The following is an 18,238-nucleotide window of genomic DNA, read 5'->3' on the forward strand; positions in this document are numbered from 1 at the left end:
AAAACAGTTTTTAACGGCCGCTAATAAACAACAATTCACAGGGTGGGTAGAAGCAGGTTGAGTCTGTATCGCAGCGGAGCAACAACCACGTCCGGATCTAATCTATCTACTTGGCAATTCATCCGGTAACTTCACGGTCGCCAAAGAGCCCCAAGAAGCATCAAACATTTCCGATGAGATCCATGGAGCAATTCTTAGACAGCAAGCACTAGCTCCCGGTGCGACTTCAGGAGCCATGAAAAAGATTTTCTCAAACCAACGATGCCGAGTTCGAATTCTTATTCGTTTAAAGTTCATTCTAAGTTTGATTTGTTATATGAACAACAGATAAAGTTAAGTTTGAACTTGTTTTTGAGCACCAGATAAAAAAAAAAAACAATTTGAAACTCGATAAAATTTTAAACCAAGATCGAAAGAAATATTAATCTGTTCATTTGACTTATGAAGTATAAAAAAAATTCAAGTAACTCGAAATCAACTCGTATTTGGAATTTTCTTCTTTCATAATTTGTTCTTCTCGGAATTTTTTTTGATTTGGTTTTTACTTGTGGGTTCGCCTGTTCAAAATGGTTTGTGCTTTAAGGTCAAAAGGTGTGCTATTGGAATTAAGAGAAACATAGTGAGCTACTCTTCTAGTTAGTTTTTGGGTAAGCTAAAACTCATTGAAGAGATTAAATTCTTTCCACCTTAGGTAAAAAGCACAGTTTTGTAGTTTGGTGTACAAGTTCAACTAAAAAGGAATCCCAAGCTAGGCCTTTTAATTTGTAACTACTAAAAAACATGGAGCAAAAGATTTCTATCCAATTATCATTATTTAGCATTTTAATTTGTAACTTCTATGAGATAACATCAGGATATTACAGGCTTTACACAAGAGGTGATCTCAACAAAAATGATTTCTATGAGATGAATATCTATATATCTTGTTAAGTCAGTTCATACTGCCATCATTATTCTGGCGAATTCTTCGTAGCTAACTAAGCCATCTCCATCCAAATCAGCTTCCCTAATCATCTGTTCAGCTTCTTCATCTGTTAGTCTCTCCCCCAAGTTTATCATTACATTTTTCAACTGCACACAATAAATAAATAAAAGTTAATCGTAACATGACGTAAGAGAATATTTATATTAAAGAACTTATAATATTGTGTTTGGATCTTGAGTTTATCTTTGGCTTTTTTTAAAAAGAAAAGGAAACGACTTAAAGAAAAAAAGTGAAACATAAAAATAAAAAGAAGCTAAACTACTTATCTTCTTTGACATTGGGCTAGAAAAATCAGAGCTAAATGATTTATTATTTTGCTAAAATATTTGATTTTATTTGGTTACCTATAAAAGTTAACTATATGTACATCAATAATTTGGAGTCGGAAAAGAAAAGAATACAATTTAAAAGATAAGAAAATGATATTTAGTAGAAACAAAACTTTTTACCGCTATGGTTTGAGCTGGGTGTCTCTTTGAGCTCTACTACTAAAATCGAAGACGGATCTGATGCCCTGCATTTAATGTATAGTCTGCTTTAGTAGTATGTGCTTTGGAGCCTCCTAGTGGATGTGTTCCGGTGTCTAGGTTTTGGTAGTTTTTGTTCATTCCTGTATTTTTTGATGAAATTGTTGTAGCCTTCGGGTATTGTGAAATGACCTGATTGCCTTTTTTTTTTTTTTTTAAAAACCTTTTTCTTTTCAAAATAACCCTTGATCTTTCACCAAAATCACACAAAGACACATGACCTTTATGAAATGTCACACAAACACCTACACTATTTAACAACTAGTCAATTTCCGCCCTGCGGTCATCCTCTGTCTAAAAACTAACAGAATCGGTGAAATGGACTACACGTTGCCATTTGTTCCTACGCTTCTTTGTCAGGTACCAAAGTATCTCAATTTCCCTCTGCCTTGACAAATTAAAAATCCTAACATGGACTAAACACTAATGAAATCTTGAAGATAACAATTAACAATGTACTGAGAAAGTTTACCTCAGTGGCTGATATAAATCCATCTTGATCCCGATCAAATACTTTGAAAGCTTCTTTTAGCTCCTCTGATACATTATCCTGTTCAAATTTTATTTCCTTGTCAAACACTTCGAAACAAATTCTCAAAATAAAATATCAAAAACTGGGTAGGCATCTTTTGTTTTACTCCCTTGTGGGTACTAGAATCAGGGTTTTAAATAAAGGCCGTTACGTATTGTATCGTCCATCACATAACACAATTTCGAATATCTAATACCGTTATTTATTTACTACGTATCAGTCGATACGGTCTGATGTATGACCGTTTCACCAAACCTCTTTTTAAGAAAACACAAAAACAAAAACAAAAACCAAACTTTTCAATTACCTTCATTTTTCTGGCCATGATACCCAAGAAATCCTCAAAATCAATGGTCCCATTTCCATCAGTATCAACTTCACTTATCATTTCTTGTACCTCTTCATTTGTTGGATGCTCATTCAAAGAATGGATCACTGTGGCCAGTTCTTCCATTGTAATGAAGCCTGTGTGGCACACAACAAATATCTGTTAATTTTCTAATGATAGTAGTAATAAAACAGCTTTGTTCATCTATCATTTGTTCTTTCATGGCAGCAGAGCCAGTGAAACCTATTGAAAGAGTCGCACTCAATCAATCACAGGGGCAGGTAATGCAGGAGAAAGTACGCAGGTGAAGTGGTGAACAAAATCGGACTCGTAAGACACAGAGAGGGGAAAGAGAACAAACCATCGGAGTCTTTGTCGATCAAGCAGAAGGCTTCTCGAAACTCCGCAATTTGTTCTTCTGTCAGTGCATCAGCCATTATGGTATATAAACTAATCTCCAACTGAACTGGAACAACAAAACCTTTGCTGCAGGAAGCAGGAAGCAAAATGAAGAGATTTACAGAAACAGGGTTCTGATATAGGCCTTGTTATTATATAAATGGTTATGGCAAGTAAAAATTATAAATATGGGACTGCTTTTCTACCATTCCTACTGAAGTCAATTGGTGTTAGGGAGGGCTTCAATTAAGTTTTTTATGGCATTCGATATTGCAGCCGCAAGTCTGTTTTTAGAGCGGTCTCAGGGAGTGACGTTGTGTAACCAAATCCATGGGGATGCTCTGGGACCAACAATCCATCCCTCTCCGAACCCCACAATCTCTCCCTCATGATGATGCTTCTGCAACTCGAACCCATGACTTTCTAGCTTTGATACCACTTATCAGACCGTTTTTCTGCTATCTCTCCTAAAACCAATTGGTGCTAAGGAGGGCTTCAATAAAGTTTTTTATAGCATTCGACGTTGCATCCATAAGTTTGTTTTTAGAACGATCGCAAAAAGTGACATTGTGTGACCAAATCTATAGTGACACTTTGGACCCAAAAAAAAAAGCAATTGGGAAAGGAAGTCAAGCACGCGTGAGAAAATCAACAGTCAATAAAACTGAAATTTCTCTGTATCATTCAAATTTCAATGGGTCATTTATCAACGCGGAAAAGGGGGGGAATTGTTGAATGAAACTGTGTCATAACTTATTCTGGACTCTCTCTCTCAGTTTACTCACATAGGAGTTACTGGACTGCAACTTCTTATTTTCTTTCTTTCTACTGGATACAGATACAGACGTGCACGTACTTGTGCGATGAACGTGGATCTCATGTCATCCGATGCACAATGAGTCTCATGAAATATGAGGGGATTGTTGACTTTGTGGAGGACTGAGTTGTGCTAGGTACAAAGAAAATGGGCAAAGAAAATACCCTTAAAGTGTGCATGAACGGCTCAGATTCACTGTGCAGTGAATCTGAGCCGCACAGTGAATCTAAGCCGTTCATGTACACTTTAAAGGTCTTTTCTTTGCCCATTTTATTTGTACTTAGCATTTCTCGGCCTTGTGGCTTCATCCTGATTCCGTCCTTGTCTTTGCACGGTTACAACCACCAACAAAGTCAACAGGGATTTCGTTGGCTTTTTTGCTTTTTTGGTCCCCAAAGTATTAGCGAGTCGCCAATTTGGTCCCCAATGTATGAATTTAGCCAATTTGGTCCCCAACGTTTAAAATGTGTGCCAAAATGGTCCTCATCCCCAACGGCGTTTGCCTCTTCCGTCAAAAGGGGGGACATGAATGGAATTTCACCCCCTTTACACGTAACTTATGCCTAGTTTGGCATTATAAGCCAAACGGGTTATTTTTTTGGACAAAAAATTGCATTTGTTAGTTTTTCATCTATTTTTTGAAAATATTGCTTCTTCATGACGAGAATAATTTAAAAAGTAAAAAATTAAGATCGAAATCTATTTTTTTTAATAAAGAAGAAAAAATTGGCTTATCGGCTTTTTTTTTGTCTTTATTAGAAAAAGATTGGGTTTGATTGTAATTTTTTTTTACTTTTTAAATTCCTCTTGTCATGAAGAAGCAATAATCCTCAAAAAATCGACGAAAAACTAACAAATGCTATTGTTTTTTGAACAAGGACAATAAATAAGTCAACAAAAAAATCCTGGGTAAACAAAACCTCTCTCTGTGTATATGTTTTCTTTTGAGTGTTACAATCTATATAAGAGGTGGGGGATGAAATTTGGCGGGAAAAAGCTCTCCATGAGAAGAAAACGTGTACAGGGGTGAAATACCATTCATGCCCCATTGACGGAAGAGGCAAACGCCGTTGGGAAGGATGACCATTTTGGCACACATTTTAAACGTTAGGGACCAAATTGGCTAAATTCATACATTGGGGACCAAATTGACAACTCGCTAATAGTTTGGGAACCAAAAAGACAAAAAAGCCGATTCGTTTATCAGAGGGTTTTGGACACTTGTGCGTCGGGATCTAGGTACATAAATTTGTATAGATAGCATTGCTCATTTGACGTAAGCTACGATTTTCATGTTCTATTAGCACCATAAATTAAATCGAAGTCGAATTTAGGACACGTGGAATAGTTGAAATAAAACTCAACTATATATAATTTTATTAGTAGTAACATAAAGTTTCGGTTTTTAAATATTTTTTTCTGTTGACATTAATGGAACAGGTGGTAGATGGAGGATCAATCCATTATTCTCTGTACTACAGCTTTGTTTCTCTGTCGAAATTCTGGGACAGGTGACAAAGCTTAAAGATTAAGTATATAGTAATTGCTAAATGCAATTACAAGGACAGGTGGCGATTTGAAAAACAATTGATGACCATGCAGTTTTACTTATTTCTTAAAGGAACTGCATGACAACTGATGGCATCAAAATATAAGCAAATCTATCTCGGGCAAGACCGCAAGAAAGAATATTATTGCTAAATATTGTAAATTCTATAGTTACAGTATGGAGGATTTGCCTTTCAATGTACCGAAGAGAATATGCGTAAGTGACCGTCGAACAAAATAAAAAATACAAACAGACCTCGTGCTACAAGTGTCGACATGAGATGATAAGGCAAGGACGATAAACAAAGAAACCGTTTCTGTTTTTGTAGATAGCAAAGCAGAAAGTATTTCTTATAGACAGTTGAAGGAATGATCCATTTGAAAATAAATTTTCCCTTGTCTAGTTTGTACTTTGTATCTTGTAGCAGTAGTTTTAGCCTTGTAATTTCCAGTAAATAAAGTATAAGTTTAATAAAATCATTTAATCATTCTTTACCTTGTTTCAAAACTAATTATCACACATTATTACTTATTTGATCGTTCTGATTAAGTTAATCTCAGTGGATGGTGGATCAAAGAGAAAATATTGGCAAGGATTCGGCTCAGTGGTCAATGCCTTAGACTTAGGAGTTTGCTCCTTCCTTAGGTCTCAGGTTGTAAATTTCTCACATTCGATCAAGTCACTTGAGACCAGTCCATAGTTTTCCGCACGTGGGTGATGAGATTAGTCCCTCTAAATTATTGAAGGCGTGTGTAAATTGACCAAAACACCTGAGTTATGTAAAAAAAATGGAAAATAAAAAAATATTGGCAACACTCACCCCCATGGTCATAAAAAGTGGGGTTTTGCAAGGACTTCGTATTTCAAATATTTCGACTCCCATAGGACAAAGTCAAACCATGAGGGGATTGCATGGTATAACAAGCCAACACACGAGTTAGGTTGCGTTTTTTTAATTCAGTTCATTCTTCTACTCTTAACTTATTTGTAAGTGTGTGTTAGGCAATTAAGTTTAAATTTAGAAGAATGAATGAATTTAACTTATTTTCATTTAATACGCGGCCAAGTGTAATTCGTGGCGGCCTAGAGTAATTATATGCGGTCAGGTGTAATTTGTTGCGGCCAAGAGTAAATATATGCGGCCCAGTGTAATTAGTGGCGGCCAAGAGTAAATATAAGCGGCCAAGGCGGCCTAGAGTAATTATATGCGGTCAGGTGTAATTTGTTGCGGCCAAGAGTAAATATATGCGGCCCAGTGTAATTAGTGGCGGCCAAGAGTAAATATACGCGGCCAAGTGAAATTTGTGGTGGCCAAGAGTAATTATATGCAGCCAGGTGTAATTCGTGGCGGCCAGGTGTACTTCGTGGCGGCCAAGAGTAGTTAAATGCGGCCAGGTGAAATTCGTTGCAACCAACTTAACTTGTTTCTCATCATTAAACTTAGCTTATTTGTAATTGTGTGTATATTAGGCAATTAAGTTTAAGTTTAGAAGAATGGATGAACTTAACTTATTTTCATTTAAGTTCCAAAAGGAGAGAAAAAATAAGTTAAGTTTAAAAGAAAGCAACCTATCTATTGGTTTGGAATTGAATTTTTTTAAATCGAATGTGGTAGTTATAAATGTCCTTCAATTACCATATCAAACATTGGTTTTTCGGTTGTGAATAAGTTGTGACAAAATATTTGTAGCAATCAAGTTATTAGGTATTTCCGGTAGCAATAAGTTATTAACAAATGTCAAGTTGTTTCCGACAGTAAATAAGTTGTAGATAAGTTCGTGAGTAAAGTTATTGCAGAATTATTTTTTTTTTGTTGACAAGATATTAGTTATCATGAATGAGGTGGTAAAATGCCAAAACTTGTTAATTTGTGTGAACGACATGTTAAAAACGCCTACGTTTCTTTCCGCAAATTGCTAAAATGGTCCGATAGGGCAATAACTCATATTCGACCACATCCGTGATTACCAAAAAAACCACCTACTTTAGCCTCACTTTGGATGGCAATAAGAACGTTACGTAGTGTTATATTTTCATAATTCCTACGTTTGAATTGACGGTAATGAGAACGGGAATGTTGGAACGTATTCATTCATTTCCTCCCCTAAGAAGGAGAATCCAAATAAATGTGATAAGAGTGTTATATTTTCATAATTCCTACGTTTGAATTGACGGTAATGAGAATGGACATGTTGGACCGTATTCATTCATTTCCTCCCCTAAGAAGGAGAATCGAAATAAATGTGCATCGCCGATCAGAGAAAAGAAGAAGAAGAAGAAGAAAAATACCTATGCATCTCATTTTACCCACGATTTCCTCACCCGACGAGGGTTAGAGTAAGATTCTGCGGGCTTATTAGAAAAGATTGAAATTAGGAAAGGGCGCGGGAGACCATGGTGAAATTCTCTATTTTCTATATAACAGCAAAGTTTCAGGCAAACTGGAAAGAGTATATTACAAGCAGTCCTAACAGCCAAGAGGTCCCCTCTCGCGCTCTCTCTTTGTCTATGTCTCTCTCAAATCGGCCTACCTTTGGGGACTATTTGGTCTTTCAGCCACATGTAAATGGGAATCAGTACAAAATAAGTGGCTGCCATTGCACCCAGAAGGAAGCGCCCAAAGAACACAAATGGATTGACAGGCTGTTCGACATCCTCTGCCTTCGGGCCAAGCTGCAACGGAAAAAAAAAAAACAGAGCTTTTGTCAATCGAGCGAGACGGAAAGAGCACTAAGATAAGTTTCAATCACTGAAAAGACCACCTTTTAAGAATTATAAGCAAGAGCTACATTAGCAATTCATGTCTGAAAAAAAAAAGGAGGGACAAAAAGATGCAACCTCCAACCACATAATAAGAGTAACTTCATTGAAACAGTTTGTGAATTGTGAAGAATACGGAAACTTAAAAAAAAAAAAAACCTTTAGAAGCCACATACTAATCTCAATTTCTATCTTTCATTTGTTTGACGTGCTGGTATCCCAACACGAATATACGCCCAAGGAATTTGTTCAGTTTCGAATCCAAAAGGTGCAAATTTCCGATGAGGGTAGAGTACTTCGTTCAAATGATTGCCAATAAAAATTTGAAAAAATAAACTAGTGATACAAGACTTGGCATGAGCCGCGTGAGAATATAACAAGTGATAGCACTGTCCTAGTAAATTGCGGATAGCACCATTACAAGAACAACTAAATATATCCACCATACACACATATTTCAATTTCCAAGTGTACTTTCACGTAAAATAAAATGCAAGAGTGGACAATGATAAGTAACCTGAACCAAGGAAAACATCAGGACATGAATAAGGAAACAAGTTATGGTGCACTCACATTAACACAAGGTTCATTTTATACAAATGGAGAGACAATTACCTGCAACGGAGAATCCCCAGATGCAGGTTTTACCCCAGTGACAGAACAACCCATGATAAGCCCATGGCGACGAACACCACGGTACCATTTTGGACCAATCCTCTTCAGTTTAACATCTTTGAATCCAGCTTTCTCAAACCACCCAATGTACTCTTCCTCTTTTGGGAAGAGCATCCACACGTCAGCGAAAAACCGAGACAGCCAAAATGTTGGATAAACAGGACCAATTAGGCACGCCTTCCCTCCAAGTTTTAGAACCCTGTATGCTTCCTTGATGCCACGTTGTGGGTCTGGCCAGTACTCTATGCTGAGAAAATTGCATACACGAAATACACATAAGAGAGCCGTTAAGTTAAATCCTCTCTTCCTGCACACTGGAAGCAAAAATCCAAACTATATCCTTGTGCACATCAACCTCGTTAGCTGTGTCTACCTTCAAAAGTTGATCCAATCACACATCAAAACAAAAAACTTGGACTCTTCTCAGACTCTCGATTTCTTGCATTTTCGGGGTATATACAACCCACTACAGTTTTTGAGCATATGACAACAAATATGATCCAACTAGAAGAAGTAGATCCATACAACGAACCTCCAATAATTGGTCCAACAGCTTATGGAGTGCAGAATCGAAATCCCAACACAAATCCACATTGAAACCATCAGATGATGCTTAGTACTCGCAACCATCGCACAGTCCATTGTCCTTCTTTTGCTAACATTGTTTTGTACTCAATTTATGTTTTTAGCCATGCAAACCTGCCAGAACAGCTTGTTTGTAGCAACTTCCTCTTAGAGCATCTCCACCCCATCTCCAAAACTCTAAAATGGAGAATGGTTAGGGGAGAGTTTATAATTTATCCCCTCTTTTCTTCACTTAAATAAGCAGAAGAAAATTGACTTCTGAAACTCCGTTTTGAAAGATTTGGCACGGCAGAATAAGCTTTCACCATATTCTAACCTACAACAAACACCTAAAATCACTCGCTACTAATTTGTATTCAGCCCAGGTGTGGACTCATTGGGATGAATCCATCAAGTTGGTCAAGCACGTAGTATGTACCAAGGAAGTTTTAGGTTGTTTTAGCCTAAATCAATTCAACTTTGTGTCGCTTTAGTATTCTAGAAACTAAGTACGCAACTTAAACAACAATACTACAATCTAGCTCAAGAACAGACAAAGATCAACACACTATGGTTGGAAGAAGCTTCATGCATCCAAAAAATCAGAAAACCACCTCAAGCACCAAAATCAACCGAACACAGAAAAATGCATGTCAGACAACAAAATCAAAGATCAGAGGAAAGCCATATCAAAATGTTAGGGCCATATACCTCCCAGCCGATACATATCTGTCTGCATAATCAGTAGGGAACGGGAGATCCTCTGCATCCCCCTCAACAATCTTGCACTCCTTCAATGGCTCCTTCTGCTTTGCCTTGGCAAGCTGATGCGGCGACTGATCCAAAATGGTGACATTTTTGGCATCCACATGCTTAACGATGCCCAAAGTAGTAAACCCTGTCCCTCCACCCACATCCACCACTATCATATTCCTATCACTCAAATCGGCAGGCTCGAGCGCCTCGTCTCTCATATCCTCAGTCCAATGCCCAGGGTTTATGACATGATCATACACAATTGACAGAAACCTATAGAACCAAAATGCCTCTTTCTTGTGCTGTATAAACCTAGGTTGCGAAGCCGGTCTTGCCGATGAAAGGGTGCAACTGGGTGCTAGGGTTTTAGTTCTAGCCCTGAAACTTGTACCATGGGAAACCACACCAATCTTGCTGAAATGCTTCCAATTCAAATCTGACCCAGTAAAGCTAAACCTCTTTGACGTTATCCCCCTCATGAGTGTGAGGTTTTCAGTTCCACTTAGCATTGAAGAAGCCATGGAATGCTCAGATAACTGAAACCCACAAACAGGAAACCAGCAGTTTTGAGTTTAATTTACCAATTTGAATATTCCAACCCTACTTTTTTTAATACTAAAGATTGGAGATCCTAAAGCACTAATTTCTCCCTTGACAAGTCCATTGAAGGATCACGCACGAGTAGTGTATTTACAGAACTGGTTTTCCATCAGAATTATAAGTAACTAAATTGGACATGATAGGAAAAGAACTAGAAGAAAACAAGAATGCTTACCAGTTGTGTGCTCTGAAGAGGGGGGAGAGAGAGAGAGAGGGGTGGGTTAGTCAGTGAGTGAGTTGTCTGTAAAGAACATGCACCATAGGTTTTAGCTCTGCGATAACAATGACATTATTGCATTTGGGTCATCGATCTCTGAATGTGTAATTACGAAACTAACCACAAAATCGTCGGTAAACGTATGATTAGCCATGAGAAAGGTTGTCGAGTGATTATGCTATTTTCTGGGGGGCAAATAAGCGAATTACAGTGTATTACAGTTATTACTGTTCTTATAAAGAAGAGAGATAAATGGACTGGGCTGTCTACTTCTGGGTTATTGGGCCTTTTGTGTGGCTTATTTTCATGACTGCCTTCCACTGTGAAATTATTCAGTGGTCCGGGTACCATCACTTAGTACTCTGAACCATTCCAAAAACGCACGTTTTTGTGAGATTTACGACTAAGGCCCAGTTTTCACTAACAAAAATCACAAAAAACTTAACGTATTTACCATCTTATTTTCACTAACAAAAAAACACTATAAACTTAATACATTTTACCAACTGATTTCCACTAACAAATTTTTTTTATCAACTCAACAATTTTTTTACTACCGGAAACATCTAACACATTTTCAACCACAAATAAAAAAATTTAAAAAAATTATTACCAGAAACATCCCCTAATTGTATGAATTCTCTATTTGGACAAAAAAAAAGTGTATGAACTCTACAAAAATGTTTAACAGAGATCTAGACACATGGGCCTAGATGGCAAGAACCTATCACGAAAATTGATCACATGAATGGCCCATGGAAGTGGATTGGGAAATCCATTGCACCAAATGCACTTGACCCATTCTTCACCTAACCATTAACACCGGCGGAGTTGGGCTGGGCTGGCATGGACCTTCTAACTCAACCTTGCGCCCAACTAAGCCAGCCCAACAGAGCTTGTATTGAAAATGTAAAACGACATGTGGGGCCCACTTTTAGGTCCCGCACAAATAATCTGATCTGTTCATTCACTCGAAAATTATTTGATAATTAACGAACGGATCGAATTTATCTGTATAGGGCTCATCTTTCCTGCAAAAGAACGTAATTAAGAAAAGTTAACTTTCTTTCCCAAGAGTTATCTATTTGCAGGGTTTCAACTTTATTACTAGTAATTTCTCCTAGTGGAAAGTCGTTTTACGTGGACATGTGAATGTAAAAAGTTAATTTCGAAACAAAAGCAACTGTAAAATAAAATTCACTATCTTTAGTTCAAAGTTCAAATACTACAATCCAATTATCCAGAAATTGTGAGGAAAAAAAAAAAAAAAAACTCCAACTAACCGTCTGGGGTAGACAGTTTTCTTTTCACTTGTTTTTTATTCAATGATTTTTAAGTAGGAGGCCAAAGTCTTTAAAATAAGCAAGTAAACTCAATCTTTCGATGTTTATCCAATAAGTCAAATCGACATGATTATTTTCTTACCCAAACCCAACGATAAATTTTTCGAGGATGGCTCTTAACTTCGTATAGGGTAGCATGATATATGTGTTCGGAAAAAAGAGAAAAATGAGTAAATACTAAACAAAATCGAGTATTTAAAAGAGATTCTACATATTAATTGGGATTCTATAAAACTAATTTAAGTGATGCAACAGTGACATCGTTCTGGACATGAGTTTTATTAAATAAAATGATTTGTGAATTTCGAAAAAAAAAAATAGTAGTATAGTATTAGAATAATCACTGAAAGGCCTTGGCCGGCATTTGCAATTTCACCTTAACCAAAGAGGGCAAAAGGAATGTTAACCTAGGCAATTTTCATTGGATTAGTTAATTGCATTTGTGATTATTATTATTATTATAAACTGCTCTAAAGTCTAAATCAAGGTCCCCACTTATACAGTGAGTATATACTGAATATTTAATTTTCCGATGCTATCTAAATTAGAGCACCCAAACTTAAAATAATCAGAAACTTAACGTCATCATGATGGCATTGACATTCGAACTTAGATGTAGTACAATAGATATATATTTCATTGAAAACTTAAATATTGCAACAAAACAGAAAGTATATATATCCCAGAAAAGCTATGTGCACAGCAGCTTATACACAGCAGCTGTGCACAGATGTCATTTTCTCTCGACTCGGGTCGCACAAAGATGATCGGAGCCGCTCATTTTGTTCTAAATATGTCGTTTAAGTTCTCTGTAAAAAATGAGCTTCGTTCGATATCGTTAGAGGCGTTAACAAAATACCCAAAATCACTACAGAATTTAGGAGAAAATGGCATCTATGCACAGCTGCTGTGTATAAGCTGCTGTGCACATAGCACTGCTCTATATATCCCATCTATAAAGTAATAGTTGTAGCAATTAATAATTGGCCGAGTAGTTGTGAGAAAGCAATAAGTGTTCCTTCATGAGATTACAGGTTCCATTATCACGGAGGCTAAACATTTTAAATCTTAAGGCCACTGGAGGTTATGCCTGGTCATTACCTTCAAAGTTCCGAAATTAGTCGAAGTGCGCAGAAACTGACCCGGCACATCCGATTATAAAAAAAATAACAATAATGAATATGGTATAGAACTATCTCAGCAATTGAGAGAGAGAAGGGCCCTACGCTTGGCCCGGGGCTTAAAGTTTACTCCTACCTAAGTTTTCAGATTTGATTATTCTTACGAGTAACTCTTATAGTCATTGCACTTGCATGCATAAACATGTGAAAAGGTCATGCGTGGGGTTGTAGAAATTTGTATGATGACGTTCGTGCAAATTGATCCAAGACATCCTCGAAAATAAATGCAAGGGCCATAGGCCATGTGAAGTGACCATGCATCGATGAGAAGCCCATTGCGTTTGGCAGTTTAAGTGCGGTTCCCAAGCATCCCTCTTTTACCATCATTTTCACTTTGGCCCATGAAATTGCCCTTAAATCACTTTTCATAGGAGAATGTACCACATTATTAATCCACATGCCTACCCCATACCTCGTCAAATCAATTGATTTTGAAGCATATGCAAAATCATACGTACTACCTTCGAGCTTTCCTTTGGTTCCTTAATATTGAAATTCTTTTGGGGGAGTTTCAACATTTTTAAGGTGACAAATGATTAAAAAGATACTTAAATTAAAATTTATTGACATCGCTGCAATTGTTGTTTCTTTTTTTTGTCATTCAATTGTTGCCTTTGTATACTAAGACTCTGTTCTATTAAGGTTCTTAGTTTTAAGTATTTATTTTCGTTTTACGAGACAGATCATTTTTTCATAATACATCACATTTAATTTAAAAAATAAGAATAAGTACTTATTTTTCTTAGCCAAATGGGACCTATATAACTACTTTGCAACACTAGTAGTCATGATTGATACTTTTGACAAATTACCATATTCATACTTTGACTTTAAAGAAGAACTAACATTTCAAAATAGAATAGTGGACTAACAAAATTAATGAAATGACTAAAAATCCATTATTTATTGGTTTTCAAGAGAAATGATAGTTACACTTCAATATTTTATTTTTTTTTAAATCTTTCAGTGGACAGTGGTTAAAATTATACACAATATTTTGCAAAATATATTAAAAGAAAACTTTCAGAAGTGCATTTATGACAAAGTAGAGCGCAAAACACATTTTAAGGTATCTTTAGGACTTTCATTCAGAAACCCTACAAAACCTCGACCGCGGTGTAAGAAGTAACAGATCCCCATACCTCCAACCCATTGCTAGATCTTTGGAGTGCTTTGCCTTCACTCAAAGTAATCCTTGCATTACATTTAGCATGTCTGGAATTTTATTGAAGAGAAAGTGGCAGATCTACACAGTTTTCCATTCCAGTACTTAATTAGTCAATTTGAACAGTACAAGCTTATGCAAAGCTCTGTCCGTGGTCCACAAAGACTTCTTGCTTGAAATTTTAGAAACCCACAAAAAATGTTAAATACTGTCATTGTAGCACTCTTAATTTGGATCAAATAATGAATGTTTTGTGCTACATGAAGAGGTTTCATAGCGGCGGAGGATTGGTATTCTTGACAAGCAAAATTCCTCATTTGAATCTGTAACGTAGCACGTGTCAAGTGTTCTTGCATGTCTACGTTGTCATTCTTTCCCTAACAAAATGGTCATATGATAATTTTCATTTAGCAGACACATGATCACACAATGTTTCAGAAAAAGAAGAAAGAGATCATCGTAATCATAAATTGAGAGGTACAGAATAACAGAAATATATAGACACTTGTTAAATTAATCTTGTTTTCTTATTCCAAAATCAACCTCCTTTGTATGGTCGTCTTATTATCAAGCTATACGTGTTTTGGATCGCGAAATCGTTAAGAGGAAAAGTACAAGGAAAAGGAAATGAAAATTTAGTCGAAAGAAATTAATTTTGACTTTTTCTCTGTAGTGTCAGAAAAATACTCCAAATAAGATTAATATAGAAGTAAGTTCAAAATCCTATTTTCCTTTCCCTCCAAAATACTACTACTATATAGTAGTACTGTAGTAATCTCTAAAACAGAGCATCAGATTACAGGATCACATGCATCCCACAAGTGGCACACGAAGTTCAAGAAGCTGATAAAAGAAAAGAAGAATCAATTTTCCTCCCAAACGAGTGGGAAAATCAGAAGAAAACGAACAGACCGTTAAGTTAATGAGGGGATTCAAGGGGCAAGCTCTGGCTAATGAACCGTTAGATGACATCTCAAGTGCGTCATTTTATTCGCGGGCAATGTTTTGTTTTTTGGGTTAATGTCGGATGTGCACGTTAGGTGATCTGTAAAATATTTCTTAAATTATTAGTCTCTTTTACTCTGTTTTGAGCTCAAGTCTTGACATCTCTCTCTCTCTCTCTCTCTCTCTCTCTCTACATAGTACATATATATTGTCAGTATTGACTGACATAAGATGACATAAGATTCTTGATTATAGTATTTTGGAAAGAGGATTAACTTAATCTTCCCTACTAGTACTTGACAAAAAAATGACAACTCTCCTCCTCACATGTAGGTGTGAATGAACAAGCTGTAGTTCCATTGGTTCTAGGAAAGAGTGTCTCATCTCATGGCTAGGTCCCTAGGGTGGTGCTAGTTTTTTTTTTATTCATTGTATTTTATAACCATTGTTGTTGAGTTCATCAGCATTGTACGGTAATCTTTTTCTTTCTTTCTTTTTGATTGCCAAAAAAAATTTCATTCATATTTGAAGCTGTTACAACCACAGATTTTTGACAAGAAGAACGAGACAGGACGAATAAGACAAGGAGAACAAGATCATATTCCTAACAAAGTTAAGAACAATCACGTACCCAGTTCAATCTGTTACAAAGACAAATTTTTGACAAGAAGAACGAGACAGGACAAATAGGACAAGGAGAACAAGATCATATTCCTAACTGTTGGGAATGCCTTGTATATGCCTTGTATTCTTTAGTCCCACATTGGTTATCTATGTTGTTCCTATTTATGTAGCCTATTATAAATAGGGCTTTTGGGGAACTCCTAAAGGATCATCCTTTTGGGGCTGTCATATTGGTGGCCTTTCTAGACGAGTTACGGATCATAGCCGGCTCTTTGTATCTCTTCTTCACGTTGGTTAGTGAATCCTCTCTCTCCTCGCCCGTGGACGTACCCAATTTGGGGAACCACGTATATCTTGTGTCTTTGTGATTTCTTGTTTAGTTTTCAATTTCTCGTTCTTAGCTTGCATTCATAGCGTTCGTTACAACAAACTGGTATCAAAGCCTTAGGTTGCAAAAACTAGGGTTTCGTTTCCGATTGTGGCTATGGCGGCTAAATTCGAGATTGCGAAGTTTGATGGGCAGAGCAGCAGTTTCAGTCTTTGGAGAGTAAAGATGAAGGCTCTGTTAACCCAACAAGGATTGCACAAGGCTTTGTTAGGCAAGACTAGTTCTGGAATCAAAGAGGAAGATTGGGATGATATGGATGCCAAAGCTCTAAGTTCTATTCAGTTGAGTCTGGCAGATGACGTTCTTCGCGAGGTGGAAGAAGAAACTTCAGCAGCAGGAATTTGGCTGAAGTTGGAAGGCATATATATGACGAAGTCGCTCACCAACAGGTTATATCTCAAACAACGTCTTTATACATTTCGTATGCGAGAAGGTATACCTGTTAAAGATCATTTAGACGAGTTCAACCGTATTATTATGGATCTGAAAAATATTGATAGTAAAATTGAGGATGAGGACCAAGCCCTAATTTTGCTATGTTCTTTACCACTTTCGTATGAGCACTTTGTTACAACCCTATTGTATGGCAAAGACACGATATCCATGGAGGATGTTAAGGCCAGCCTATATTCGAAAGAATTGAGGAAAAAAGTGTCAGGTGAGGGTGATGCCCATGCGGAGGGTTTATTTGTTAGGGGAAGAACAACAGAAAGGGTGGAGTCGAGTAATAGGGGAAGATCCAAGTCATCAGGTAAGAAGAAGGGAAAGTGTAATTATTGCAAGAAACCCGGGCACTGGAAAAGTGACTGTTTAAAACTCAAAGAGAAGGAAAAAGAAGACCAGAAAGGGGGTAAAGTAATTGCTGGAATTGCTGAAAGTTCAGATGAGTCAGATAATGTGTTATCAGTTACAGAGGGCGATTCTCGCTCTAATACCGAGTGGATTCTAGATTCTGGATGTTCATACCATATGTGTCCGCATAGAGAGTGGTTTTCTACTTATGAGGCGGTCAATGGTGGTACAGTTTTGATGGGCAACAACATGGCCTGTAAGACTGTTGGTTCAGGAACGATTCAGCTTAGGATGCATGACGGTATTGTTAGGACTTTATCTGAGGTTCGACATGTTCCGGATTTGAAGAAAAATCTTATATCCCTGGGTGCTCTTGATTCTCATGGTTGCAAATTCCTCGGTGAAGGTGGAGTTTTGAAAGTCTCAAGGGGTGCATTAGTACTGATGAAGGGTCAAAAGCGTGGTAACCTTTATACACTCCAGGGCAGTACAGTTTTAGGTGCTGCAGCAACGGTTGCTTCATCCAAGGTTTCAGATTCAGACTTGACTCGTTTGTGGCATATGCGCCTTGGGCATATGAGCGAGAGGGGGATGACGGTTTTGAGCAAACAGGGTTTGCTATGTGGCCAGAAAATTGAGAAGCTGGATTTCTGTGAGCATTGTGTTTACGGCAAGCAGTGCAGGGTAAAATTCAGTACAGCTGTTCATCGCACCAAAGGCACGGTGGATTATTTTCACTCGGATCTTTGGGGTCCCGCAGAGGTAACTTCTAAAGGTGGTTTTCGATATTTTATGAGTATTATAGATGATTTCTCTCGTAAAGTTTGGGTGTATATGTTGAAACATAAGAGTGACGCCTTTAATACATTCAAACAGTTTAAAACTTTGATTGAGAATCAGACTGGTAAGAAAATAAAACGTTTGAGAACTGACAATGGTATGGAGTTTTGTCTTGGTGAGTTTGATAGGTTCTGCAGTGATGAGGGCATTGTGAGGCATCACACAGTGAGAAAAACCCCTCAGCAGAATGGTGTGGCTGAACGAATGAACAGGACTCTTTTGGAGAAGGCACGTTGTATGTTGTCCAATTC

At 37.2% G+C, this 18,238-nt stretch overlaps 2 protein-coding genes across 3 annotated transcripts; both read right to left on the bottom strand.

Annotated features, from left to right (window-relative positions):
• Positions 1-793: 793 nt before the first annotated feature.
• Positions 794-2,932, bottom strand: LOC131313489 (calmodulin-like). Its single transcript, XM_058341813.1, has 4 exons — positions 2,734-2,932; positions 2,352-2,509; positions 1,985-2,062; positions 794-1,071 (listed from the first exon to the last, which is right to left on the bottom strand). Exons 1-4 carry the CDS (start codon positions 2,807-2,809, stop codon positions 937-939), a joined length of 447 nt encoding a protein of 148 aa, XP_058197796.1. The 5' UTR covers positions 2,810-2,932; the 3' UTR covers positions 794-936.
• Positions 2,933-7,532: 4,600 nt separating this feature from the next.
• Positions 7,533-10,818, bottom strand: LOC131313665 (2-methyl-6-phytyl-1,4-hydroquinone methyltransferase, chloroplastic). Of its 2 annotated transcripts, XM_058342106.1 has the most exons (4): positions 10,668-10,818; positions 9,848-10,428; positions 8,513-8,819; positions 7,533-7,810 (listed from the first exon to the last, which is right to left on the bottom strand). In XM_058342106.1, exons 2-4 carry the CDS (start codon positions 10,411-10,413, stop codon positions 7,655-7,657), a joined length of 1,029 nt encoding a protein of 342 aa, XP_058198089.1. In that variant the 5' UTR covers positions 10,414-10,428; positions 10,668-10,818; the 3' UTR covers positions 7,533-7,654. The 2 variants fall into 2 exon arrangements, with proteins under 2 accessions (XP_058198089.1, XP_058198088.1); XM_058342105.1 differs by having other exon boundaries at positions 9,848-10,761.
• Positions 10,819-18,238: the final 7,420 nt, after the last annotated feature.

This window comes from Rhododendron vialii, chromosome 13a (genome assembly GCF_030253575.1).
Source record: "Rhododendron vialii isolate Sample 1 chromosome 13a, ASM3025357v1".
Taxonomy (NCBI): Eukaryota; Viridiplantae; Streptophyta; class Magnoliopsida; order Ericales; family Ericaceae; genus Rhododendron; species Rhododendron vialii.